Genomic DNA, 26901 nt, shown 5'->3' with positions numbered 1-26901 from the left:
TACCACGAATTTTCTAAAACTCAAATCGGATTTTTAATTTTTCCATCTCTTTGATTATAATATTCTGAGATATGTCATTAAATAATCCCTCATTTTTGATTTCTTGTAAAACTAACTCCCACAAGCGGTCGGTTATACGTAACATTATGTGAAGCTTATCAGGAACATGATTTTTAAGCAAAATCATATTGAAAAGTGGTGGTAATTTATGACCTGGGTATGCTATTGGATTTTCATTTAAAATACTCATTGATTTACTAATCACCCAGTCAACTTGCCTATTTCCACGTTGGTTTTTAGTTATCTCACACCATGGACAGAAATAATTGGAGTTTGCGGCATTAAAACCCAAACAGGTAGCGAGAAACTTCCAATCTGAGCTAAAAAAAAGCTCAAAATTCCAAAAAATATTGTTTATAATCATTCCATTATTACTTAATTCTTGCAATTCTTGAATTAGGGCATTTACTGCAACTTTTAAAGTTAGATAATTTTCTGTTCCTGAAAATAAAACGGTTGTATAATGACAATCAGGCTTGAAAAGATTCATTGAATCATCCAATAGTGCTACGGTAATCATCACATGCTTCACTTTTCATCCTACGTTCTGCCCATCACCAGATATTCGAAGATGAATAGTTGGTATTGCAGGATCTAATACTCCTTTTTTAATATATGATGGTATTATATATTCAAGAATTTTTTTAACACTTCGGTAAGCACCCTTTCCTGTTGCACTAACAACTTGTTCAATAATTAATGGATCGGTTATATCAGGTTCTTCCAATGGTCCTTTTTGTATAATAGTAGAATTTAAATCAATAAAATTAATGGGTATTAATTCTCCTATACATGCATTAATCTCTTGACGGGTTTGAGAAATAGCATATTCTCGTGGTAATGTTGATTCTACAGCTGCAAAATGGCAATATGCATTACGAGGTATATTTTCTATATCTTGTACATATGCCATTGATTGTAATTTTTGTTTTTTTTTAACACTATCATCATCTTCAAATGTTACATGATATTCTTTATTTTCTATAGTAAAATCCAAAGTTCTTAAAACTACACGATCTTTAGGATTGTAGAAGTTTTTAATTGAATTCTCAAAGTGTATTTGTTCTTTTTTCGCAAGACCTTTTGCACGTTTAATTTGTATAGTTTTGCTTAATTCTTCATGTAGTTTCAATTCGCGTGGTCTACCTTTGCGATATCTATCAATGCATTTTAATTGAAGTCCAAAAAAATAAACTCCAGAAACAGCAGTCTTCTTATCTGATGTTATAATCTGATAAAATATGTATAAATTAAAATACATTCTTTTATGATTTTTTTTTAAAATAATAACTTACTTTGTGCAGTTCAACAGAAGCATCAAATGGTGATTGAGCTAAAACAACTTGATATTGTAAATTATCTCCAAAACAAATTAGGTAATGAGGTTTTTCTTCTGCGTAATAAATAGAATATTGAATAGTACGACTTCTACTAGCCTGACCCCAGGTAGTTTTAATAATATAATTATCAGGTATAGGAAAATAATTAGGTGCTTCGGTATGATTTACAGTTGGTGGGTAGGTACCTTCTTGAATAACAACAGTAAGTAAATTTTCGGTCACCATAGTATATTATTTCAGATGAAATAGGGTAATTTTCTTTTTCAAAAGGTTTTTGCTGCTTAGAATTTGACATTGAAAGTAACAGTTTTTTTACGCGTTAAAAAATAGCAGCATATAAAAAATTGTACAACAGATCTATAAAAATGCGATAAGTATAAAAATTTCTGGTTATTAAAAATTCAATATGAGTCTTAATACCATATTTTTTTACCACTTAACTTTCGTAACAATAACAGAAAAATTTATATCGTATGTATAAAAATTTTTTGGCGTCATTAGTGGCGTCATTAGTGTTACCACATAATGTCAGGTGATTTGACTATCGTTATGATTGGTCCATAAAATTTGGAGTTATCTCAAAAAAATTAGAGTTAGGGTATAGATTAGGGCATATGTAAACTATGGTAAGTTCATTTCTTTTTTTAAGTTTTTTTTTTTATTTTTACTTAAGGGAATGTAATTAACGTTCCCTTTCCTAGACGAACGAAGTCATTAAGACGTTAATGACCAGAATTTAAAAAAAAGAACGAACTATAGTAAGTTTGTTTCTTTTTTTAAGTTTTTTTTTATTTTTACTTAAGGGAACGTAATTAACGTTCCTTTTCTTTTTTTTAGAAAATCTGGATGAACGAAGTCATTAAGACGTTAACGACCAGGATTTAAAAAAAAGAATGAACTATGGTAAGTTTGTTTCTTTTTTTAAGTTTTTTTTTTAATTTACTTAAGGGAACGTAATTAACGTTCTCTATCTTTTTTTTTTAGAAAACCTGGACGAACGAAGTCGTTAAGACGTTAACGACCAGGATTTAAAAAAAAAGAATGAACTATGGTAAGTTCGTTTCTTTTTTTTAGGTTTTTTTTATTTTTACTTAAGGGAACATAATTAACGTTCTTTTCTTTTATTTTTAGGAAACCTGGACGCGAAACGAAGCTGAACGACCAAGATTTAAAAAAACGAACTATGGTAAGTTCATTTTTTTTATTTTTATTTTTATTTTTACTTAAGGGAACGTAATTAACGTTTCCTTTTTTTTAGGAAACCTGGACGTAGGATGAAGCTGAACGACCAGGATTTAAAAAAACGAACTATGGTAAATTCATTTTTTTATTTTTATTTTATTTTTTTTTACTTTAAGGAACGTAATTAACATTCCCTTTCCTTTTTTTAGTACAAGGACCAGATTCGAACCAGATTCAGATCAGATTCAAATCAGATTCAAATAGATCCGAACCAGATTCGGATCAAATTAAACCAAATCTGATCAGATTTGGATCAGATCAGATCTATTAAAATAAAAATCAGATCAGATCAGATTTAAGCTAAATCTGGTTTGAACTGATCTGTTAGGAGCACTACTTACGAATCTTTATCTTTGGATTTTCGTTCTTCAGAAGTCCACCCGAACCTATAAAAAAAAAGAAAGAATGGTTAGTAAACCATTCATAATAATAATAAATAAATAAAAATTAAAGATTCGTATGAATCTTTGGGTTTTCATTCTTCGGAAGCCATCCGATCCTATAAAAAAAAAGAAAGAATGGTTAATAAACCATTCGTAATAATAATAAATAAAAGATTTGTACTTACAAATCTTTGGATTTTCGTTCTTCGAAAGCCCACCCGATCCTAAAAAAAGAAAAGAACGGTTATTAGTAAACCGTTTATATATTAAAAAAAAAACAAAAAAAAAGAACCAAGATTCATACTTACTTACGAATTTTGGTTTCTTAGTTTTTCGTTCTTTAGAAGCCCGCCAGATCTTAAAAAAAAAGAAAAGAATGGTTAGAACCGTTCATATATTAAAAAAAAACAAAAAAAATTAAACCAAAATTTGTACCTACTTACGAATCTTGGTTTCTTGGTTTTCCTTTTTCAGTGCCCATCCCACTACATCGGCAAAAAAATGGTCTATCCTACACATATCTTACACATATCTTACATATATTGTACTCAAAATGTAGAAAATCATACACAAATAATACACATATCATACACATATCAGGTACTTATATATATAGTATACCTATCAGGCACTGATATATGTACGATATATATATTAGCACCCTTCGATATTGCATGATATGTGTATTATTTCGTTGCATTTATTTTCTACATTTTAAGTACCCAATATGTGTAAGATATGTGTAGGATAAATCATTTTTTTACCAGTGCCAGATCCTAAAAAATAGAAAAAAACGGTTATTAGTAACCGTTCATAATATTTTTTAAAAAAATAAAAAAAAATCCAAGATTCTTATGAATCTTTGGAATTTTCCCGTTCTTTGAAATATGGAAGCCCACCCAAATTTATAAAAAATAAAAGAACAGTTATTAGTAAGGGCAGTGACATTTATTACGTAATATCTATTTACTATAAGTCCATACTCCTCCACCCCCATGTAATATGAAAAATCTTATGTTACACTTATATGTTATATGACCTTTAAATACCCTCCCACCCTAAAATATTACGTAATAAATGTCACTGCCCTAACCATTTGTAATATTTTTTTTAAAAAAAAATAAAAAAAAATCCAAGATTCTTACGAATCTTGGAATTTTCCTGTCCTTCGGAACATCTGATCCTAAAAAAAAGAAAAAGAACGGTTATTAATAACCATTCATAATATTAAAAATAAACAAAAAAAAAATAACCAAGTTTCATACTTACGAAACTTGGTTTTTTCCATTTTTCAAAAGTCACCTAAGAGCCAAACCTAAAAAAAAGTAAAAAAAGAACGGTTAGTAACCGTTCATATTAAAAATATAAAAAAAAACTCCAAAGAATTCGTACTTACGAATCTTTGGAGTTTCTATACTTCAGAAGCCCACCTAAACAGCTGAACCTAAAAAAAAGTAAAAAAGGAACGGTTAGTAACCGTTCATATTAAAAATATAAAAAAAAAACTCCAAAGAATTCGTACTTACAAATCTTTGGGGTTTCTATACTTCGGAAACCCATCCAAACGGCCAAACCTAAAAAAAAAAGTAAAAAAAGAACAGTTAGTAACCGTTCATATTAAAAATATAAAAAAAAACTCCAAAGAATTCGTACTTACAAATCTTTGGGATTTCTATACTTTGGAAGCCCACCTGAACGGCTGAACCTAAAAAAAAAGTAAAAAAAGAATGGTTAGTAACTGTTCATACTAAATTAAAAAATAAATAAAAAATAAACTAAGTTTCGTATTTACGAAACTTGGTTTTTCCATACTTTGGAAGCTCACCCAAACAGCCGAATCTAAAAAAAAGTAAAAAAAGAACAGTTAGTAACCATTCATATTAAAAAAAAATAAAAAAAAAACTCCAAAGAATTCGTACTTACAAATCTTTGGGGTTTCTGTATTTCAGAAGCCCACCCGAGCCTTTTAAATGGGCGTCTTAAATCTAAAAAGAAAAAAATGAAAATGTCAGTGAAACGTTTTGTTAAAAGAAGTAAAAATTTGAAAGTATATGTATACCTTCGAAAGAGATAAGTGACGAAAGGAAAGAGGAAAAGGTAAGGAAGGGAAAAGCGAAGGAAGGAAAACGAAAATGAAGGGAGGGAAAAGGGAAGAAGAGAAACTGGGACAAAGGAAAAGGGAAATGAAGGAAGGGAAAGGGCAGGGAGGGAAGAAAGAAAATTAAAAAAGTTTAAAAAAAGATGAACTTTTATTTTAATACACGTAATGCATAATGCGTAATATTTGATTAACATAATTCAACTAGGTTGAATATATGTCTAATCATAGATCTTTACTAATTAAAGTCAAATTTTATTAATTCTAGTCGAATATAGGCCAAATTGTATTAAGGCTGAATATTCCTTTTTTGATTAGTGATTTGATAATTTGCTATCTTCCGATATTGCTGAACCTTGCTTGAAAAGTTAGGACAATTCTGCAAATTTTTCAGGATTTTTACAGAAGTTATTTTTATTAGACTTTTATATAAAATATACTAGATAACGAGCTTTTACCTGCACAAAACCAGTTCTTTATTCATAATTTTCATTAGACTTATTAATGGAAACCTTAGGACAATTATTTGACTTAAATTTTTTCATTAGACTTATACCAGAAGGAATTGGGACAAATTTTCGTTAGACTTAATAATTTGATATGCCATTTATTAAGCTAACACGCATAGATATAGAACATGGCATATATATTTTCGTTAGATTTATGATGGAGAAATTGGGACAGTTAGACTTATTTACAATTTTTTTTGTTAGACTTATTTATTTGATATGCCATTTAATGAGATAACACGCCTAAAACCATTTCTGTTATACACATTTTTGGGTAGACTTATTTAGGGCAGTTAGAGTTATTTGGTTAGACTTATTTTTTGGTTAGATTTATTTATAAATTTTCGTTAGACTTAAAAAAACTGTTAGACTTAATTCTGAGGTAATAAGGACTATTAGACTTATTTTCATTTGACTTATTTTTTCATTAGACTTATTTAAGGGGTAATAAGAACTGTTAGACTTATTTTCATGATTTTCATTAGACTTAAGTAGTTAATATGATAATTAATGAGTTAACTCACGCAGAATCAATTTCTGATATAATAATTTTTGTTAGATTTAATAAATATAACTGAAAAGTTGATATAGAAATTAAGATTTTAGAGCTGTTAGAAGCTTTTCTAATATATTGATAAAAATTGATATGCTTTCTGAAGATGGCAAACCCCTACAAAGCTTAAAAATATAATATCAAAATTAAGATTCTAGAGCTGATAGAAGCTCTTCTAATATAATAAGAAAAATCGATATTGTTTTTAACGTTTTGTGGCCAAGACCCGGAAAATGCTTATATATGTAAGGTACCAAGGTGCTTAGCTAACATAGTAAAGTTTTATGATGTAAGAATTTTATAATACTTAATTTTAAGAAAATTTTATACTATGTAAGATAATTAAATTGCATATTTTTGGTATTATTTTAAAATACTAAGAGTTTTTAGTTGCTTTTTTTCATATTTATATAACTTTTTAAAATATTATATATTGAATTTATAATTAATTTTTATTTTATTTTCACTAACAGTGAGTGTTAATTTTGTACTACATTTCGCAATTTTATAAACAAAAATTTTTTTTTGATGAAATTTCATTTTTTTTTTCAATGTTTTATTAATTATCTGTCAATAGTATCTTTTGAATTTTTATTAAACTCAGTGTATTATTTTTAATATAAAATTACTATATTATACATAGTGCTCCGAAAAAAATCTGATCTGATCTGGATCTGCAGATTTAATCCAAGTCAGATCCGGTTCGGGTTTCAAAATTCTGATCCGTAGATCAGATCAGATTTAAAAAAAATCTGATCCGATCAATTTCGGATCAGATCAGATCATAACACAAGAAAATCTGATCCGATCTGAACAGATTCAGATCAGATTTTTTTTTAAAAAACTTTTCCTAGACGAACGGATGAAGCCGGACAACCAAGATTTAAAAGAACGAACTAGGTAAGTTCATTTCTTTTTTTTGTTTTTTGCTTGAAGGAACGTAATTAACGGTTCCCTTCTTTTTTAGTAGGAAGCCTGGACGAACGAAGCCTAATGACACGACCAGGATTTAAAAAAAATGAACGAACTATGGTAAGTTCGTTCCTTTTTTTTATTTTTTATTTTTTATTTAAGGGAACGTAATTAACGTTACCTTTCTTTTTTTAGGAAACCTGGACGTGAGACGAAGCTGAACGACCGGGATTCAAAAAAAGAACAAACTATGGTAAGTTCGTTTCTTTTTTTTGTTTTTTTTCTTTTTACTTGAGGAACGTAATTAACGTTCCCTTCCTTTTTTTAGGACAAGGACCAGATCCGAACCAGATTCAGATCAGATTCAAATCGGATTCAAATGGATCCGAACTAGATTCAGATCAAATTGAACCAGATCTGATCAGATTCAGATCAGATCAGATCTATTAAAATAAAAATCAGATCGGATCAGATTTAAGCTGAATCCGGTCTGAACCGATCTGTTAGGAGCACTAATTATACATGTTTATTTTGTTAAATAAAATTACTATAAATATGTTTTACTTTAAAATATAATTTTACTACTCACCACTTTGGTTATATCAAATTATCTTTTATGTTTAAGTAAGTTTGTTCAGCAAGTTAAATCTACTTGTATTTTAAGGCTAAGTATGATATTTATATAGAAAAGCATATTTTTTTTAACGGTAATAACTTTTAAATTTTTCACTTTTTTGTTTATAACTTCAGAGCGTAATTACACCACTTCAGTCAAATGAAATCGACTTTCTAAATTAATTGAAAGTTGTTCAGCAAGGTCGAAACTACTTATATATTAATTTTCATGAGTGTGGGTATAATACTTATGGAGAAAAGTGCATTTTTCATAATGGTACTAACTTCCGAATTTTTCATTTATCCGTTTACAACTTCAGAGCTTAATTACACCTCTTTGGTCAAATGAAATCGACTTTCTAAATTAATTGAAAATTGTTCAGCAAGGTCGAAACTACTTATATATTAATTTTCATGAGTGTGGGTATAATACTTATGGAGAAAAGTGCATTTTTCATAACGGTACTAACTTCTGAATTTTTCGTTTCTCCGTTTACAACTTCAGAGCATAATTACACCTCTTTGGTCAAATGAAATCGACTTTCTAAATTAATTGAAAATTGTTCAGCAAAGTCGAAACTACCTAAATATTAATTTTTATGGGTGTAAGTATAATACTTATGGAGAAATTTACATTTTTTGTAATAGTATTAATTTCGAATTTTTCTTTTACTGTTTATTAACTTTATTAATTGAATATTGTTAATCTATTTGTATATTATGTTTAGTTTAGCTTCACAACATATTTAAAATTGGATTTAATAAAATATATTAATTAATAAATATATTTTATAAATTATATGTGTTAAAATAAAAATTTAATTAGGTTAGAAGATTGATTTGCTTATTTTTATATAATTTTTAAGGTTAGATATCAACAATGCTTAGCGATCATAGTAAAAACCTATGCTTAGAGCTACTAATAAAAAATATTTTTGGGACCTTACCTATATAAGTATTTTCCGGGGTCTTTGTGGCCTACACATCCAATATTTCAGTGGGATCAGACCTTCAGTCCTCAAACCCCCCACTTTCATATTGTGTACTTGCTTTTATTTTTTTGCAAATTCATCTCTTTCGATTTTCAGAGCTTGATTAGTTGTAACTAAAATTGATAATATATTAATAAAAAAAAAATAATTATATAGTTAATTAATGTAATTATTAATTTAGGATACTAGTATATTTTATAATTATTATAATATTAGATCATAATATAATAAATTGTAAATGAGTAATAAACGAACTTTACATTTTTCAATTAATTTTATTAATTATTACAAATATTGTATAATCTATAATGTCACATGATGCAGAAAATTTATACCAGATTTTTGTAATATTTATCAAATAATCTGTTATAATGTTAATGAATTTTAATAACAAAGATTCAATCGGCTGGGACGCCAAATTCATTATAAGGCGAGCTGAATTGTTCTATATTTTTTGTAATTTAAATTTTTTTAAAAGATATTTATAAGTATTACAAGATTATCATATTATAAAATCATCATATTTTTGATAATCATATTTTAATAATCTAATAAATATAAATTAATTTGAGATGCTATAATTAATTTGAGATACTATAAAGCCTTATAATTAATTTGGGATGTTGTAATTAATTTGGAATGTCATAATTAATTTGGAATGTTGTAATTAATTTGAGATGCTATAATTAATTTAAAATGATATAATTAATTTGAAATATTACAATAATTTAAGACATACATTTAAAATATCATAATTAATTTTTTTAAATTTGAATCAAAATTATAAAATTATAATAATTATAGATTTTTAAAATTAAAATATAAAAGAATATTATAATTATTTTGAAATACCATAATTATTTTGGAATGTCAATTATTTTAGGATGTTATAATTATTTTGGGATGCCATAATAATTTGGGATTTGTACATTTGCCCTATAAAAAATTTTTATCTGAATATTTCCATTATTTCTCCGTGTCTTCCGTAAAAATTCCATAAAAATGATATCCATGTTAGTGAAATGAAAATTTCCATGATTAAGGCTATAAAATTTCCATGATTAAGGCTATAAATTCCATTAAAATGATACATTCACAGAAAAAACATGGAAAGATAAAACACAGATCAGATTTTTTGCAGGGTTGGGATGTCATAATTATTTTAGGATGCCGTAATAATTTGGGATTTGTACATTTGGGATGCCATAATTAATTTGGGATTTGGGATTTGTCTAATATATTTTTGGCAACATGTATACTTATAATAATATATCAGATATATCAAAAAAAAGCAATTTTTTATGTAAAGTATAAAAGTATAAGAAATTAATAATTTACAAAATAAATTTATAAAAGTGATTCAATAATTTTTACTCAACTAAATATGAAAATTTTTTATATAAAGATTCAGCGGAGCATAATAGTACTGCTTGTTACGCCAAAAATTTTGATATGTAGATGATGACGTAATACAGCTATAAAAAACGCGTAACTTCAGATTTCTTTCTTCTCAATTTAAAATGGATATAAAATTAATCGATCAAATTTATAAATTTGTCTTGTTACTTTCAGAAGCGAAAACAATGCTGATCGGTACTTGGGACAGAGAAAAAATACAAAATTGTATAAAGCTTGCAACTGAAGTAGTATTTGATTTATCCGATATTAAAAATAATACAGAATATAAAAAACATATTTTTAATAAACTTGTAGAAAAAATAAAAGAGACAACAAAAGCTTGTGACGTTGAAAAAACAATACCTACAATAGATGAGATTTTTAACAGTCAACGTTTATTATACAGAACTTTACTAACCAATCCATATCTAAGTTTTGATATTCTTGCTTATGTCATAGAAACTTATGATGGTGATATAAAAAAGAGGATCGTGGAGGTAATTAATTACGAATTAAAAATATTTTATTTTATTTTATAATAATTTTTTCCTTTAAAATTAGGATGTCACAATAGGAAGCAAACCTGCGGTGACAGCTGATGTATTAACAGAAGTTCAGATGACTTTATTGGGAAGCGCATCTTATCTCAGAAGTATAAATCACCCAACAAATGCTAGAGATAATAATATTATGTCATTATTGAAAGAAGAATACTCCTTTAAATTGTTACCGAAAACTATTTCATATCGCGCCGCCGCAAAATTACTTATACGAGATTGTTCAAGAGATACCACCGAAGGTGGACTACCCCAATATAATAAATATTTAATAATAAAAAATTTTTCTGAATATATTAATAAATCGCCACAAAATATGGTAAGAAGTTGAGTTTAAAATTTATCATCATAAGGTTAAATGTCAATATTTTCATTTTAGGAAATTCTCTTTCATGCTTATATAATAACACTCGAGACTCGTGAAAGATATCTTGATAAAGGTGAAAGAGAACCAATTAGATCAGCAAATATGTATGGACCTTTACTGGATTATATTTTGTCAATAGTTGATGAAAAACCAAGACTACCTTATCTAGAAGTGAACACTGCAGTTTTGGAACCAAAAATTTGGATATTACATCCTTGGATGCTGGCAAAAATTTCATATTATGATGAAACTTTTTATTTGAAATATCGTAACAAATTAATAGAATGTGTTCGACAAGAACAAAAATTGATGATTAACGGTACATTATCACCATTAATTATCAAGCCAAAAATGTTTTACAGACAAAACCATGTTCATAAAGGTATTGATCAGATCGACTGTGAAATGATGGAAAAATTGCTTAGACAATGGAATATACTCGTAAATATTTTTGATAAAAAAAGAGCCGATAAGTTAGTTGACTTTTTAAAAAAGGAGTGGATAATGTTTAAAGAATATTTTACAAGTCATGGATCCATAAGAAATTCAGATCGAATTTTCAAGGATATGTTTATGAAGGTCTGGACAAATTTTTTTAAAGAATTGGGAGTACGGGTTGAAGAACCTTCGGCATAAATAAATCTTACTTCCCAATATAATTAATTATTATGCTCAAATTATGAATTGGTAAATTGTAGACAGCTCTTCGATAACATCAATATTCTGATGTAGATTGTTTTACTATCATCGTACATTAAGCGAATTAATCTTTTGATCTCTTAAAATAAGATTCACTCTTGCGAACTTGATCCTGATCCCAATATTTTTCGCGAACCTATTATTGCTTTTCATAATCTGTACTCTTCCAAATTGAAATAAATGAAAAAGTAAAAATAAAAGTAGAGCTAAAATAAAAAGAAAAAAGAAAAAAAATCTAAAAGTAGAAAAAAAAGATCTAAATATCATTAATTATAAATTTTATAAAGATTTTTATGTAATATTAGAACAAAATAAATGTATTATAAAATTGTATAAGACTAATTTAACCTGGGTGATTTAACCTATTAGTAAATTTTATTTAATTATATAATTTGCCCAAATTTTCAAAAAAAAAAAATGTAAATTATGGACACAATTAAAAAGAGACATTATCAAAAATGTAAGAAAACTCAGTCATTATGCTTTATAATGTTCAAATTAATAAAACATATGTGCCGATTTTTGGAATTAGTCTAAATTAAGATTTTTATAAAAATTAATATTTTAGTAAGATTAACATTACACAAATCTAAATTAAATATGTGTTACATATTTACGTAACTCAGATTTAATAAAAAATAAAAAAAATTTTTTTAATCAATATTCAAAAATAACGGTAATAACCACTTCTTTTTCCCCATCACTCCCATCACTTTTCCATCATTTTTCTATTCACTTTTATTAAATATGACAAAAAAGTTTATAAGCAAATATAGCAGTTATTTTTAAGTGGTAAGTAAAAGAAAAAACTTAATATTTTATATACATAGATAAGACATATTTTTTCATAATTTTTAGCTTTAATTTATTGTTTTTTCTTTGTAAAAAATACATGCAAATAAAAAATAATTATGATGTAAAATAGTTGTAAAATGAATAATAAGATATTCTTTTTTTTCAAAATAACTAATTATATATTTGTTTTTTATCTTTTAAAATTATTTTATTAGATTTATTCTACTAAAATCCTTAAATGGCAAATAAAATCTTTTAAATAAAGTAAAAGAATTTGGGATTCTCTTATGAAAGCATTTTTTGGTAAGAAATAAAATTTTCAGATCGGACTTTATGCAGGTGACAAAATCGTGCATTATTATTCCTGGAGATATGCTAACGTCATCATTTTACATTCATTTGAAAGCTGAGAATTTGCTCTATCGTAAGAATCAAAGATCAGGAAAATTGGATCACTATATGTGAAGTAATTAATGATCAAATTTAGATAAAATTCAATAATATACTGAACGTGATTACTGAACAACTAGTGATTCAATTCACTTGATTTTAGATTCATTAGATAGATCTTGATTTTCTCTTTCAAATGAATGTAAATTTATTTGTATAGCTTATTTCTACGAAGAATTATCAATGATTTTGTCATGAGAGTTATATTTGATCTTTTAAATTTTAATGATATCTTATATTAAAAAAAAATTAAAAATTATATAATTAATTAGTTTTTTTTGCATTATCTGGTATAAATTTATTATTCTTATATAAATGATAATTTATATTTGCTTTAATAAAATTATTTTTGTGTAAAAAAATTAGATTCCAAGGATCAGCCCATATGATTTATATAAAGTAAAATGAATAATAACACAAATAATTTTTTTTTGAAAAAAAAAGAAATGATTGTTGTAAAATATAAATTTTAAGGGGGTGATTTAATCCAGGTTATTTAACTCAAAAGGCAAGTTAGCAAAACTCTATAAAATTTATATATAATAAAACAGAAATAAAAGTATATCCCTTTTAAAATTTGTGAAAAATATATCTTTTATAAAAAGTAAATCTGATCAAATATTATTTTATCTAATTTAGATCATAATTTTTTAGTATTTTAATTTTGGTTAAAAAGCATATTTCATGACTTGAAAGAGAAATGTCATCCATTCAAGAACAAATGACCAGTGGATTCAGGCAAATAATAAGAATATAGAGCATTCTCTAAATTTATAAGAATATTTATGACAAAATTAACTAATGAATATATTCAGGTTGAAGATAATGAAAATGAACATGATAAATAAAACAATGAAGAATATATTTCTAAAATAATCTATATTTGTTGCAAGAAACATCACAAATACAATATTATAAGAAATATTGAAAAGAAATAAAGTATATTTAAATTTGGTATACTTTTATTATTTATATAACATTTAAACTTATTAATTTATCAATTTTCATTATAGGATGAAATTAAAATTCTAATTTATAGTGTAAAAATTGATTAATTCTTATTGATTATACAAAGAAGTTTGGTAAAATAATATTATAATTAAAAAAGAATCTGATTTCTTATATTCAACTAATCACTTTTTAAATAATATGATTTCTGTACAATATTAAGTATAGTTAAAGTATTCTTATTATTTCTTAGATTTGCATAAAAATAGTTGACATAAATAAAAAGAAAGTCAGCTTAACAAGGCAAAAAAAAAATAAAAGAAAGTAATAAACCATATAATTAACCGTTTATTAGAAGTAAGTTAATTAAATATTTAAATTTTTAAGTAATATTGAAAATTACTAATAATTATTTTAATTTTAGAAATAAAAATAAAAGATAAAGGATGCATTAGCTATAAACAATCATTCTAATTATTGAAATTTTTTTAAAAAATATGGATTGTGAATATAAATAAAATATTAAACAAGAATAAATATCACTCTGAGTTCACTTTTTAAAAAGAGTGATTCAGAAAATGATCTAAACAATATAATTGCCAAATAGAGATATTCTCTGATGAAATCCATTCAATCTATTATAACTGGATTGGATAATCTGAATTAAAAATAAACAGATTTCAAAAAATCTGGATGGATTTGTTGGATGATTATTAGATGTTATATAGATAATCAAATTGATCAAATTAATCAAATAATTTGATCAAATCTGATATTTTTTTTTTATTAGCTTGCTTTTTTTTTAAAAAAGAATTTTCTTTTATTTTTTAGAGCATCTTCAGTCTTCTTTTTCAGTTTTTTTTTTCAGAATTTAAATTATTTAAAATATTTCTTTTACTTTATTTTCTAAGGAACACCTTTCGAAATTGGATTTTGACTTGAAGATAAATTAAAAGAAAGGGATTTCATTTAATACTTTACAATATAATTTTACATCTAGTCCTCCTTTAATTTTAACCAAGTATTTTATACTTAATGATATAAAACATCTTTATACAAAAATATTATTTTCTTCAAATTTAATAGTAAGTTTTATATGTATAGTTTGAAGTAGATCTCCTAGACATTTTCAGTAATACTGATGAACATCTGAATCAAATATTCAAAATTTTAATTTATCTGATTATATTACCTTATTTCAATCATTTACAGTCCAGTTTTTATATATTTTTGCAAAATTAAGATATTTCTCATAATGTTTTTTTGCTAATAGCGGCTTCTTATATTTTACTCAAACTATTAAACCATTTTTTTAATACTCTATATACTGTGTTTACGTTTACAGTTTACTTTAATATTATTATTAACTATTAAAACTTTTTAAAGTTGAACTATATTAAAACATTAATTTATTATTATACTTTTTATCCCTTAAACTGTTTTGCGGGCAAATTTGCCCGCAATTTCTAAATTAGAATAAATGACGCTATAAAAAATTCTTTAATTTTGGCCAGATCGTCACATAATTTTGCAGTCAAATTGATCTACATTCTGGCCATAAATTGTATGAGTTAGATATACAGTTGATCATTAAAATTGGATTGGAAATTAACCCGCAAAAATAGTATCGGAATTTTTATATAATAAAATTTAAACTTTTCTTACCATATTTTTTCTCTATTTGAATATTTATTATAACTTTTTATTTTTATTATAAAAATTTTGCATTATAATAAACAAAATAGAGATAAAAAAAATCAATTGTTATGAATTTATAATTAAAATGCATAATAAAATTTTCATTAAGGTTCTATATAAAGTCAAAATCCTACTTTTAAATATCAAAAATCATATTAACAAAAGTCGTTTCTCATACCAAATTCTACATATTCTATTAAGCTTTTATATAGCTACAATTAATTATCAATGAAATCGTCGAAGTTAAGTGCAAAGTTTTTTAAAATTTTGTGATTATCTTAAAATACAACTTTTGACCAATGGGTAATTTTCGATTTTCTAATATATAATTAATAAATGATAATAATTGCTGCACAATATATAATTTAAACTATCTTGGAAAAAAATTTTATTAAAATTGCTTTATTTTTCATAAAATTAGATGAGAGCTGAAATTTGGTAAAATTGCGGGCAAATTTGCCCGCAATTGTTAAGCGACTTTAAGGGATAATATTATGTTTATCCCATTTATTTAGCAAATATAGACAGTCTGAAATAAGTTTATTTTTAACTTTACCTATTTCTTTATATTTCTTTTTCAATCTTATAATAGTTGTATGACTTTTACAGTTACCGTATATAGCGGGCCACAGTATCCTGGGTATCTTGCAAAAATTGGGGGTTTGACCCTGTACTCCTGGATACTAAATAAAGCCTAAAAATTCCATTTTTTGCGAATATCTCACGATCTACCAGTCCAATTTGAATGATATTTTTTTTATTTTGAAGAGCTCAATGAGAGCTATTAACAAAAAAAAGATGGCTCAAATCTGATCACTGAATCACAAGATAATTGTAAAATATCTCCTGGGTATTATACAATTTTATGAAATTTTTCAAGAGGAGTATTATGCATAGGGGGGGTACTATGGCTCGTGATATACAGTAATTTTAGCAGCAATTTTTCTTGTTGTATATTCCTCTTTAAGTAATATAATAGTTTAAGCTTTCTATTTAATATAATTAAGGCTTACAAATAATTATAAAAAAATATATATTTTTTTAAAAAGTATATATAGAAAAAATTTTTTATAAATATATTAATATAAAATATAAAAAAATTTTAAAACATTATTTTTTACATTTTTTACAGCACGAAAAGTATCAAAATATAGTTTTAAGAAAAAAAGTAATGTAAGCATAATTGTATAGTACGTAAGAGTTTTTTTATATAATTTTAAAAATCTACATCAATATTATTTATTTTAAAAATATAGATTTATTTTAATCAACAGATACATGATTTTGTGATTTATAAATTTTAGTATTTTTTTTTTTAAAAGTCATTGTATATAATATATAATATTTAATAATAATAATTTAATTAGCCAATCAGATTTCAATCAGTTAAGGATAGGAGTGGTTTAAGGCAGGGTTGGGAATTGTACTAGTACAGTACTAGTACAGTATAGTACAGTACTAAGTACTGTACTTGTACTTGAAAATTTGTGCAAATACAATTTTAGTACATACTATTAATAAATTTTATTGGTTAATTTTATAAATATAAACAATATTGATCACATGATATTTACCTAAAATGGTTAAATTATATCCTAAAAAGTAATAATTGTATTAGTACAGTGTCTCGTGTCTTGTACAAAATTTTTTTGCTAGTACAGTACGTACTAGAATTTTGCTAGTACAGGTGTACTACTACAACCCTGGTTTAAGGCTACTAATTGAGAGAAATCAGTTGTTTTCTAGTATGTTTTTAAATATTGATTTTAATATTTATTAAATAATTGTATTTAATAAATATAAGTTAAATAATTTCTTAATTTTGTAATGTACTAATAGTTTGGAATTTTGAATTTTATTTTAACTACTAAAAATTTATGATTTTTTAATTTTCTTTATAAAAAATATTTATAAAAAACTAATTAATGTCTTATACACTACTTTACAATAAATTTTTGGATTTCTTTAAAATGCATAATAATTTTTACATTGCATAAAAATTCATAAATTTCAATGAAATCATATAAATTAGATTTTATATTTTAAATAAAAAGAAATATTTTTAAGATATAAAAATAAATTATCTGATCTTAAATTATAACAATTTTTAAAATTATTTTTATATTTATTTGCATATATATAACTTTTAAAATTTCAAACATAAAACATTCTTTAATTACATTTTTAAAACTACAATTGATTAGCTTTTAAATAAAAAAAAAAATTTGTTATAAAATAACAAGAATTGATGGTTTTGAAAAATGTCAATTTTATTGCAAATTACTAATAAATTTGAGAAATACATAGTAAAATATAGTAAAATCAGCATTTCTTCAGATATATAAAAGTCTGTCAAATTTTTTTATATAATTTAAGGATATTTTATATTTAAAATTCCAAAAGTTATTTATATGCAAATAAATACATAAAATAACCTCAAAAAATTATCATTATTTATGATCAGATAATTTTTTTTTATACTTTAAAATATTCTCTTTATGTTTAAAATATAAAATTTACAATGGATTAGCTTTTAAATAAAAAAAAATTTTGCATTGTAAAAAATTACTAAGCATTTTAAGAAATCTGGTAATTTATTGTAGACCAATGTATAGTTATAGATAAAATTTACTTTTATATACAAATCATTTATAAAAGATAATGGTTAAAATTTAAAATGCAATATTTTTAATATCTGTAGTATTTTTTATCATAAATTGGGGTCTTTGCAGTAGAAAAGAATGAAACTGCTAGGAAAAATAAAACAAAGACCTATATTATAATATTCTCTACTTACAATGATGGTTAATTAATATTGGATAATCATATCTGAGATTTAAAAAATTATCGTGCAACTAATAGAATGAATATAAAATATTAACATCTCATTGGTTTTATTTTTCCCCCCTGAAAAAAAAAAAATTCCTAATTAAGGCAAATTTAATGAATTATAAATAGGGATATATTTACTAATAATATAACTGATAATTTTTAAAAACAATGAACGGGGGATATGAATGAAACCTAAAAAATAAAATTTAGAAATTTTACGGTACATTTTTTCAATATTTAAAGTGCATGTGATATTCGTGAGCAACCTGCAAGTAATTTATTACTTGCGGACTTTTTATTAACGAATAATAAGATTCTGAAACAACTAATCTGAAAAGATTTACCAGTTATTAGATTTACTTTACATTATACCAAATTTTGTTAAAAACATTTTAATGATCTAACCAAAATTGATAAATCAAACTTTTCGTCGATTGACAATTTCATTTGTGATACCTTCAATTTTAATTTGTTTTACGTACTGAAGAACGCTTTTATGGCGCAGGACTAAAAAAACTGAGAAAGGCTTTATAATTTCTAACAAAGAAAATTTTTTACAAAATTTAATTTCTACCCATTTATAGATGTCATTATATAATTTAAAACGCTAAATTTAATGAATAAAGTGATCGAGAATTCCATTGTTATCCTAAAAAAGAAAATAAACATCTTTTTTTAAAATTTCATTAAAGTATTATTGAAGTACTGGATATGAAATTAAATTTCTTTAAAATAAACTTGCATGCGTTTTGTTTTATAGGTTTTATTATTAAAAAAATTGTGCACTGCACAAGAATTTAATTATTATACAAATGAATCTGAACTAATTTTTTTTTTTTACAAATCATGAAAAAAAAATACATAATTTACTATTATATTATTTATAATAATAAAAAGTGTCCGTAAATGATAACATTTTATATCGTTAATTTACGTTTATTAGGACTCATTTCAACACGTTGATTATCAAATTGAGGGAAAGTATCAACCAATCTATTTAATTTTCCTTCAACTTCACGAAATTTTTGTAATTTACGTTCTTCAGGTGGTAAAAATTCAGCATCTTGAGAGACAAAACGATGTTTTAACGCTTTACTCACACGTTTAAACATACGTTGAGTATACATTGCTTCCTCTTTTTCATTAGATAAAACGAACCTTTGACGTTCGTATAATATTGGATCCTCAAGACGTGAAAGATTTTCGGCCAATGTATTAAAATACATTTTATGAATATCTTTTCTTAAATAACCATCCTAAATTAATTTTTTTAATATTAATTAATAATTATTTCAAAGTATATTTAATATTATTAAAAGGTTAATTCTTACCTGAGCAGGATATCTTTGTGGTAATTTATCAACATTCGCATGTAATTTAGCCAACTCAATTCTATCTAATTGATCGGTGGTTAAAGAAACACGTTGATTTAAAAAAGCTTCAAAAGCAGGACTTTTTAATTTCTTTGCTACTTCTTCAACTATAGCATCATGAGCCAATCGAGACTCCAATTGCTCTTTACATGCAACACATTTACAAGTTGGTAAATGAGGTATTTTCGTTGAACTTTTAAGTTCAGCAGTGAATTTTGAGTCAGGAGAAGGTGGTTCTGGAAGATTATTATAATGATGATTAGAAAGAGTGTTTATAGTACATCTACTACGACTTCTCTGAATTAATGGAGCTGGTCTTGCTATTGAAAATGAACGTGATCTTAAAGGCATGATGAATAAAGAATGAATATTTTAAATAAAATTATTTTTTTTGAAAAAAAAAAAAAAAAATTTCGAAAAAAAAATTTTCAAGGGAGAAAGGTATGAAAAATTCTATAAAAGATATAAGCAAGCATTTTATATACAGTTTTGAAAGTACGGGGGAATATGTAATATGCGGATTACGCATATCAATAAACATACATACCTTTTAACCATTAGGAATTAATTATTATATTTTCTTTAAAAGGAATTTTTATGTAGCGCAAAAGTTCATGTCGGACATGTATACACGAAATAGTAAGTCTTATATTATAATAAATAATACATGGTACAATTGGTACATTGTTTAATTAAGAATTTTTGAATTCTAAATAATTTGTGTAAACGCGGGAAATATAACGTGGAAATAAATATTAAAAAGAATATATGAAAGATTTTAATTTATTTATATTAAAAATTATCAACACGTTTACACGCGGAAATACTGACATTCAATTCAAAAATTTTTCCTATCATTATATAAAATTAAACAATTCATCATCCCTATTCCCTAGCATGGTAAAAATAATAATTATGTCGTAAGACAAATTATTAATTTAAAAATTTATTTAATTGTTTCCTTACTTATAATCATTTGATATTACTGTAAAAGTATTGATGTATACATATGCATATTGGTAACAAAAATAACAATGATTTTATCAATAAATATTGATAACTATTATAAAAAGTTATTATTGGTACAAGATAACACAAGATTTAAATTTCCGTAAATATTTATATGAAAGAAATTTATAATTTATCTTATCTACACGTCACAATATTTTGCTTATGTAAGAAATTCCATCTACTTATGCATATACTGTATATATATATATAGAAAATACACAATTACCTTTTAAAGATCTAAAATTTTATAGAACATATACAATATAAATATAATAATATATGTTGCATATTTTATAAAGCGATTATATATTTTACTTATTTTATGGTCTGTATTTCGGAATTTGAACTTCTGAGTAATGATGAACGTTAAATTCGGATTTAAATGTAATGATAATTCCTAAGTTATATTATTTTTTTAACATTTTAGGGAATAAAAAAAAGAGTTTATACTCATTTAACAATCAAATTATTTTTAAAATAGACGTAATAATGCTGATCATCCATTTCGTTATCATTATACTTAATTTATATAACAAAAAAAAAAAAACCAAAAAACCACCAAAAGAGAGATTGAAACGGATGAATTTTTCATTCTTTCCATAATCAATGAAACTACAATTTTTTTTTTTCATGATATAAAAAGACTCTTCCTCATCTTCGCCCTCAATAAATTCATTATACGATAATACATTATTACATATACAATATACAATGGATCATCTAGATCATCACAATTCAAAAACCCACGGATGGCCCGACAATTATTATGAGCAATATCCCTCATTCTCTTTCATAAATAATCGACATAATGTTCAACCTACGATCAATTCAACTTACGCGCCACAGGATTCATATACAAAATATTCAAAATATTCAAAATATTTCTGCACCGCTTAATTTTCCTCAAATAAACAAATTATCTTGATTTCTTTAGATTCGAAATTCCAGGTTTCGAAATTATCATTATACCTACTTCCTCATTTGCAAAATCTATCTAATTTAAGTATGCAAGATCTGTTTCAATAACATACAAATGCCGCCGTTACTGATGAATCTCAATCTCAATTTCAACAATTTCAACAACAAAACTCTCTATTCATTTAATATTAATAATATTAATAACATTAATAGCTTTCAATAATTAACTAAATTTTAATATACCATAAACTTTAAATATTATATATATATATATATATTATTTTATAGAATTTAATGAAGTTATTCATTTTCACAATGCGTATAATCGATCAGTTTGTCCCGTGATTGCTGATCTACTCCGTATCTTTGGGTATCTGTGCTTGTACGACATATTATGAGATGCCGCAAAGATGAAATGAAAAATTAGTTTGTATGTATACTCTTCATTATGACTGCAAAATCAATTTTAGTTACAGGTGCATCAAGAGGAATAGGCAGAGCGGCAGTGATAGAATTAATTAAAAAATTTAATAATAATGTTGTAGCAATATCACGTACGGAAAAAGATCTAATAGAATTAAAACAATATGTTGAAAATGATTTAAATGGAAAAGGTAAAATTGAAATTGTTATTGGAGATGTTACAGAGGAACGAGTTATTAATGAAGCAATTGAAAAATCTGTTAAAACGTGGGGAAAATTGGATGGTGTTATTGCAAATGCTGGGTAAGCCATTTGAGTTCTTTTATTTTAGGATCAAAAAGGATGAAATTAACAGAAAACATTATCGATTTTGAATTTTAATAGAACCCTTTCAATTGGTACTGTGGCTAATACTGATATTGATGAATGGAAGAGGTAATAATAAAATAATTTAACAACCCTTTTATCAATAATCAAAATTTTATTTATTCATTAATTTAAATTATTAGAAGTTACGATGTAAATTTCTTTTCGATAGTAAATTTAATTAAAAAATCATTGGTACAATTGAAACAAAATAAAGGGGTTTTTGTTTCTGTGTCATCTGGAGCTGCTACTAACGAATATTATGGATGGGCTGCATATAGCACGTAAGTGATATTAAAATTATTATTTTGTTGTTTAATTGCAGGAAATTAAATTATTATTATTATTATTATTCTAAAATAGCACTAAAGCAGCACTTAATATGTTAACAACTACATTTGCATTAGAGGAACCTGATGTTGTAGCAATATCAATTCGTCCTGGAGTTGTTGATACTGATATGCAAAAACTTATACGTGAAAAAGGTATTTTAATCTAATTTTCTTTTTTCCTGTATTTATAAATTTACATTTCTTTTACTATACATAGGAATGGAAATGGGAATGAATAAATCTGAACATGATAAATTTATAAGTCTGTATAAATCAAATAATTTGGTTCCTGCTGATCAACCAGCTCATATCCTCGCTTCTTTGGCTTCTTGTGCTGGTGAAAAAATTGATACTATTAAATCCTTAAGTGGTAAATTCTTAAGTTGGGATGATCCGATAATGATCTCTCATAGAAAAAATTAATTTAGTATAATATATTAATTAAGTTATAACTAAATAATTTTTTTTTACCATTTAATTATCTAAATTTTTTTTTTGGTAATTATTAATTGCAAAAGTTACGGTATATAAAGATATAAATCATCAGTAATTTTAAGAAGTACTAGTGTTGGCACTTTAATTTTAGCTTTTAGGGTTAAAAATATGTCTTGTATTTTTTTTAACAAAAAGCTATAAAAGAATTATATAGTAAAAGAAAAATGATAGCAATAATTTAATAGTAAATTTATTTAATTGTTGTAATATATTGATATAATTGAAACAATTAATTTTTATTGTTCAATAGACTCATGTTATTTGGCTAAACTACTGTATTGCAACTAAGATAATTAGGATGATCAATATATTTAGATATTAAAAAAACTATACTATTAGTATTATAAATCATAGTGATAATATTCAAATTATACATGCCACCCAAATTATTTTGGGCTGCCGTAATTATAAGTAAAATCCCAAATTCAATTATGACATCCCAAATTATTTTGGCACTTTACATAGTAAATTATATATAAACTGAATGAATTACGGCATCCCAACACTGGTTAAAAACCAGGCAAACGTGGCATAGTAGCCTTTATCTTTATTAAATTTATTCGAACTTTGACAATTTACAAAAATAAAAAGAAAGATATAAAAATAAAACTAACTAAAAACAAAGCTATATAGTCTCCTAAGAAAAAATAAAGTAAAAATTTAATCTAAAAAAAGAAAAATCGCATTACACTAAATTTCCCCAGATCTTCCCCCTTGATATATTCCAACCAAAGTAGAAGCAACTATGCTAACAAAATAACGAATAGCGCGCCCACTATAAAAATCGACACTCCATCCTGCAAAAGTTGTTATTAAGTAGCACCGTTAGACGACCCATAAAACCCGAAAAGTGATTAAACCAAGGCAAACCATATTTCATCGAGCTTCTTCAACCAATCGGTTCCGAGTCACGTGAATCGTGTAGGGTCGGAGGTGGTAAAGATGAGTAAGGTATGTACGTCGACAATGGCAGATTGGATGGCTTCGGAGTAGTTTTCAACTTATAGGTAATGTTCATCGCGTTTTCACATTTACATTTCTCATAAGAACGGGGATTCCAGATTCGTCTTCTGAATTTCTGGACAAAATTGTTATGAATAGCAGCGATAACTTTAATCGCAGAAGTTCTTGGAATGGATAAATCAACAAATAAGTCGATGAAGAGTTTGGGTAAGCAACGCGGATAAGGGCGAAGGAGGACCAATTTGTAGAAGAAAAGGACCAGCATGAAAGAGAAGTAAGTTTAGCTATAAATGGAGTAGGATCAGTATCAACCAAATTACTCGCTTCCAGAAGTTTGGAAATCAAATGATTTTGATAAGATTGGAGAATTTGCTGCATAGGTAGACGTCGTCTTTTGCACATAAAAAGGTGCATCAGGTCTTCCATGCGGTCGATACAAGAACGGCAAGTTAATTCGTCCATGTATAAGTCTGGTCGGGTCCGTTTAAGCTTTTCCAGTGTAGGCAAATCATCCAAGAAAAGTTTGAATTTAAAGGTTAGGTGTGCGAAGCGTCTTTCGGAGTAAAGGATGCATCATGAGAGGGCTTAAAATTTAAAGTGAACCAAGTAAGTTCCCAGTCAACAATATAATCTATATTAGTTGATAATAAAGAAATAAAATGAAATCGCGTTAAGTTTAACAAATCGCGCATTAACTGCGTTTGATAATATTGTTTTAGAAGGTGTCGCGGATTAGATTCACACAACGTTATCATTGTCATAAATTAAGACAAAATCAGTGGGCAGAGGCCAGGTCCATTCCAGAGATCAAAATACTGGATGACGCGGTATGAGCATTTGGCCAGGAGTCAGCAAAATCGTTTAAGTAATTGCCAGAATGAGCTTTAACTTTGACGGGGAAGGACAGTCAAATTTTTTGAGAGGATGGTTCGCTCGATAATAGCCCAAAGTTCAAAATTTGTAGTTTTATAGTACAAACGACTATTTGAGTAGACAGAGGAAAAACAACTTTGAAGACCATCAATGGCAGTTTGCGAGTCAGTATAAATAGTAACTTCAGAGTCGCGTGGAGAAATAGTTAAAACTGCATAAATAGCAGCAGCCTCAGCTCGAGAAGAAGAGGATTATCTCGTATGAGGCCGTGAGCGTAAGTGGCGATAGAGTTAGGAAAACCTGCATCGGGGACTATTTGCATCCAAGACCAGCCCATAGAGACGTCGGGAGTCTTTTAAATTAATAAGAGACCCGTCGATGAAAAAGATATAGCGCGAATCCGAGGAAACGACTAGCGGGGAATTTGCAAAGACAGCAGCAGCCGAGGATTCAATAGTGACAGGGAGATATGGGGGCATAGCGGTATCTGCAGAAGAAGAATCGGAATCTAAATCCAATCTACTATAATAAAGACGGACACCATCTTCTATATCAGCCCAGGTAAAAGGTGAAGTCACTTCAGAGGTAGTACGTCTAATTCGTTCATTGGTAGTGGGCAAAATAAGCGAATGTTGTAAAGAGACCGTAGGCGTACAAAGGGTTAAATCAGCATTCCGTTTTTTGGAAGGAGGCAAAGGAAAGTATGAGCAGCGCAACCAGGAGGAGAAAGTCTAATAAGATCACCAGGCGAAGATTCACAATCAGGAGAAATCCAGCGAACAATAGAACAAGTACACGACTTGCTTGGACTAAAAGTTGTTTGCCAAAAATGGGAGAACCATAATCGTCCAACGTGACAATCCAATTTTTTGTAGTAGGAGGAGAAGATAAACAAGGAGTCAAATCATAAAAGGAAGAGTCAATCGTAGGCGTAAAATTAAACTGATCCATCAAACGATTATTGGAGTCAGGAATAGTGGTAGCATGTTGAATATCTTTGTACCAATAAGGGATACGGCCAGGGCCACGTCGTCCAACCAAATTGTCATAGTAAGCCTTCCAGGAAATTAAATGAGTTCCTTGGGGAGTAACAAGCTGAGATAAATAAAACAGTTGTCGTTTACGCAGGATGGGAAAATAGGCTTTAAAGGCTTTAGGCGTCATGCATTCAAATAAAGGAACGCGTCCATCTATCAAGGACAAATTTGGAAGCTTTGATAATTGAGTGCGAAGCAACCGAAAAGGAGTAGAAGACAAGAGAGCAATAGTGCATGCGATATAATCTTTCTTGAAAGAAAATAGAGAAGACCTATTTGACCAATCTTTAATTAAAAGGGGAGAAATAGGAATCAAAAAATTATATTGAATTAAACTCAATCTATAAATAAAAAGAGATTGAATAAAAACAGAAGAAGAATTAGCCATTAAAAATAAATTAGTAATATGACATTGTCGTTGATGAGCAAACAAATTAATCAAGCCCACGGCATGAGACAAAAATAAAATGGAATTAGGTAAAGAACGAGAAAAGTTTGCTTTATGCTTTACAACAGATCGTATACTTCTCGTTATTAGGTGACAATCAGATTCAGATAAATGAGTAACTTCCGCATCCGGTATTCAAGTTTCGGTATAGATGACGGCATTATTGTAAATACGCAACTTGTTTGGAAGAGAGCTTTGCAGGGCGAATAGTCGC

The 26901-nt window shown here is 26.4% G+C and overlaps 4 protein-coding genes across 4 annotated transcripts; 2 read left to right on the top strand and 2 right to left on the bottom strand.

Moving 5' to 3' along the window:
- Positions 1-13: 13 nt before the first annotated feature.
- On the bottom strand, positions 14-1625 carry OCT59_026285 (uncharacterized protein; the record flags this gene model as incomplete). The annotated part of the gene is made up of 3 exons (XM_025328952.2): positions 14-535; positions 605-1291; positions 1356-1625. 3 exons carry the CDS (start codon positions 1623-1625, stop codon positions 14-16), a joined length of 1479 nt encoding a protein of 492 aa, XP_025164554.2.
- An 8599-nt stretch (positions 1626-10224) lies between these two features.
- On the top strand, positions 10225-11662 carry OCT59_026284 (uncharacterized protein; the record flags this gene model as incomplete). Its single annotated transcript, XM_066143079.1, has 3 exons — positions 10225-10599; positions 10664-10978; positions 11039-11662. 3 exons carry the CDS (start codon positions 10225-10227, stop codon positions 11660-11662), a joined length of 1314 nt encoding a protein of 437 aa, XP_065992633.1.
- A 7569-nt stretch (positions 11663-19231) lies between these two features.
- OCT59_026283 (uncharacterized protein) lies at positions 19232-20172 on the bottom strand (the record flags this gene model as incomplete). The annotated part of the gene is made up of 2 exons (XM_025323079.2): positions 19232-19704; positions 19780-20172. 2 exons carry the CDS (start codon positions 20170-20172, stop codon positions 19366-19368), a joined length of 732 nt encoding a protein of 243 aa, XP_025164556.1. The 3' UTR covers positions 19232-19365.
- A 2004-nt stretch (positions 20173-22176) lies between these two features.
- OCT59_026282 (uncharacterized protein) lies at positions 22177-23717 on the top strand. The gene is made up of 5 exons (XM_025323080.2): positions 22177-22476; positions 22558-22608; positions 22683-22823; positions 22903-23024; positions 23089-23717. Exons 1-5 carry the CDS (start codon positions 22199-22201, stop codon positions 23292-23294), a joined length of 798 nt encoding a protein of 265 aa, XP_025164557.1. The 5' UTR covers positions 22177-22198; the 3' UTR covers positions 23295-23717.
- The last annotated feature ends 3184 nt before the right edge of the window (positions 23718-26901 follow it).

This window comes from Rhizophagus irregularis, chromosome 6, assembly GCF_026210795.1.
Source record: "Rhizophagus irregularis chromosome 6, complete sequence".
Taxonomy (NCBI): domain Eukaryota; kingdom Fungi; phylum Glomeromycota; class Glomeromycetes; order Glomerales; family Glomeraceae; genus Rhizophagus; species Rhizophagus irregularis.
Note: the sequence above shows the minus strand (reverse complement) of the source record. Positions and strands in the feature narration are given on the sequence as shown.